Here is a 1,736-nt window from a genome sequence, read left to right on the forward strand (position 1 = left end):
GTCAGATGCTTCATCATCACCATGGCCCTTCACTGGACTCTGTCTGGTATGCCCAGGCCTCTCTAGGCCTTGTTAAATCTCTCTAGTGCTGGGGAGCCCAGTACAAAGCCACAGCTTATGAAAAGCTTCAAACCCTTTTCTCACAGCCCCTGATCAGGGACCCCCTTCCCCAGGGCTCCTGCAAAGCAAAGCTGTCTGCAGCGAGGTGGCTTTACTGGAGGCACCAAAGAGTCACTGCTCAAACCAAGGAGAGACAACAGGCTTTGTGGTGGTGCTTGGGGCAGGTTTGGAGTTTTCAGTGTGGGATGAGGTCCAGCCCCTGGCAGGACTGCAGAGTCAGCTGCTGGTTCACACAGGATGCTGGGGGGGGGTCTGAGCTGGCGGCTGCTGGCCCTTTGGCAGCCCTTCTCCTGCCCCAGCGCTTGCGAAAGGAGTCAGCAAAGCTCTTCTTGAACTTGTCATTGGCAAACACATAGATCAGGGGATCCAGACAGGTGTTTGCCATGGTGAACACCCAGCTGATGTAGTAGGCAAGTTCTGCTTGCTGCAGGAGCTTACAAGCCAGGCCGTAGTACTTCACGGCGATGGCAATGGTCCTGCAGATGTGCAGGGGCCCAAAGCAGGCAGCAAAGATCACCAGGGACACTGTAATCATCTGCAGAGACCTGCTCTTCATCTTCTTGCCTCTGAAGCCTTTCTTTGCCACTTGATTGATGGCAGCACCCAACAGAACTCCAAAAGTCAAGGAGATGGCAAAGGGCAGGAGGAAAGAGAACACAACCAAGACTGCGTTGTAGAAGAAGTAAACAGAGGACAAGTCTGACTGGTGAATATTCAGGCATTTTGCTGAGCCATCAATAACTGAAGTCTTGAGGAGGAAGAAGTAAGGCAGCCCTTGGATGAAGAGGATGAGCCAGATGAATAAGCTCAGCTTAATCAAGAAGCTTTTCTCCTTCCAGAGGGTCTTGCTCTTGTAGCTCACCACCACAAAGTACCGGTGGATGCAGATGACCATCAGGAAGTAGATGCTGCTGTACATGTGGGTGCTGTGCAGGAAGACCTCCAGCTGGCAGAGAAACTGCCCAAACAGCCACTGGTTGCCAAGGCTGAAGTAGGAAATCCTGAGTGGAGCAGCAGGGATGATCAGGATGTCCCCCAGGACCAGGCTGAACTGCAGGATGGTGCCCGAATCCCACTGCTTGATGCGGAAGCAGAACACCCAGAAGCTCATCCCGTTCAGCACCAGGCAGCCCAGCAGGAGAAGGCTTGCCAGGGCAGGGATGGTGGGGGGCAGCCCCTGGGGCAGGCAGTCAACGCTGCTATTCATGGAGGTGGGGGAAGCCAGCAGTTCCAGAGACCTGGGAGAACCCTGTGTGGTGACCTGCAAGAGCTGGGGTGGGAAAGAGAAAGCAGTGTGAGGTGGGTTGAAAATCCTCTCCCTCCCCCCAGCATTAAACTGCCAGCCCAGCCCAGCTGGAAGCAAATGAAGCTGCATTTACAAGCAGAACTCCAATCTACAATGAAATGCAATGAGTGTGTACAAAATGTACAACAGTTACAATATTTACAGGTATTGACAATTGATAAACAGCACAAGAACCTCCCTGGCCAAAAACCAGGGGAGCTGCTAATAGCTTTCCCTTCCCTGCTCCCTTCCTTACCCTCCTGGGACACAAAGGGACAAGAGAAAGAGCAGAGAGTTGTTGTGTTAGGCTACTCAGCCAAAACAAAGAACA

General features: G+C 52.8%; 1 protein-coding gene across 1 annotated transcript; it reads right to left on the minus strand.

The window, feature by feature from the left end:
* Nucleotides 1-295: 295 nt before the first annotated feature.
* On the minus strand, nucleotides 296-1,231 carry LOC104296981 (P2Y purinoceptor 2-like). The gene has a single exon (XM_009896848.2). It carries the CDS (start codon nucleotides 1,229-1,231, stop codon nucleotides 296-298), a length of 936 nt encoding a protein of 311 aa, XP_009895150.2.
* Nucleotides 1,232-1,736: the final 505 nt, after the last annotated feature.

Source organism: Dryobates pubescens, chromosome 29 (assembly GCF_014839835.1).
Source record: "Dryobates pubescens isolate bDryPub1 chromosome 29, bDryPub1.pri, whole genome shotgun sequence".
Classification (NCBI taxonomy): domain Eukaryota; kingdom Metazoa; phylum Chordata; class Aves; order Piciformes; family Picidae; genus Dryobates; species Dryobates pubescens.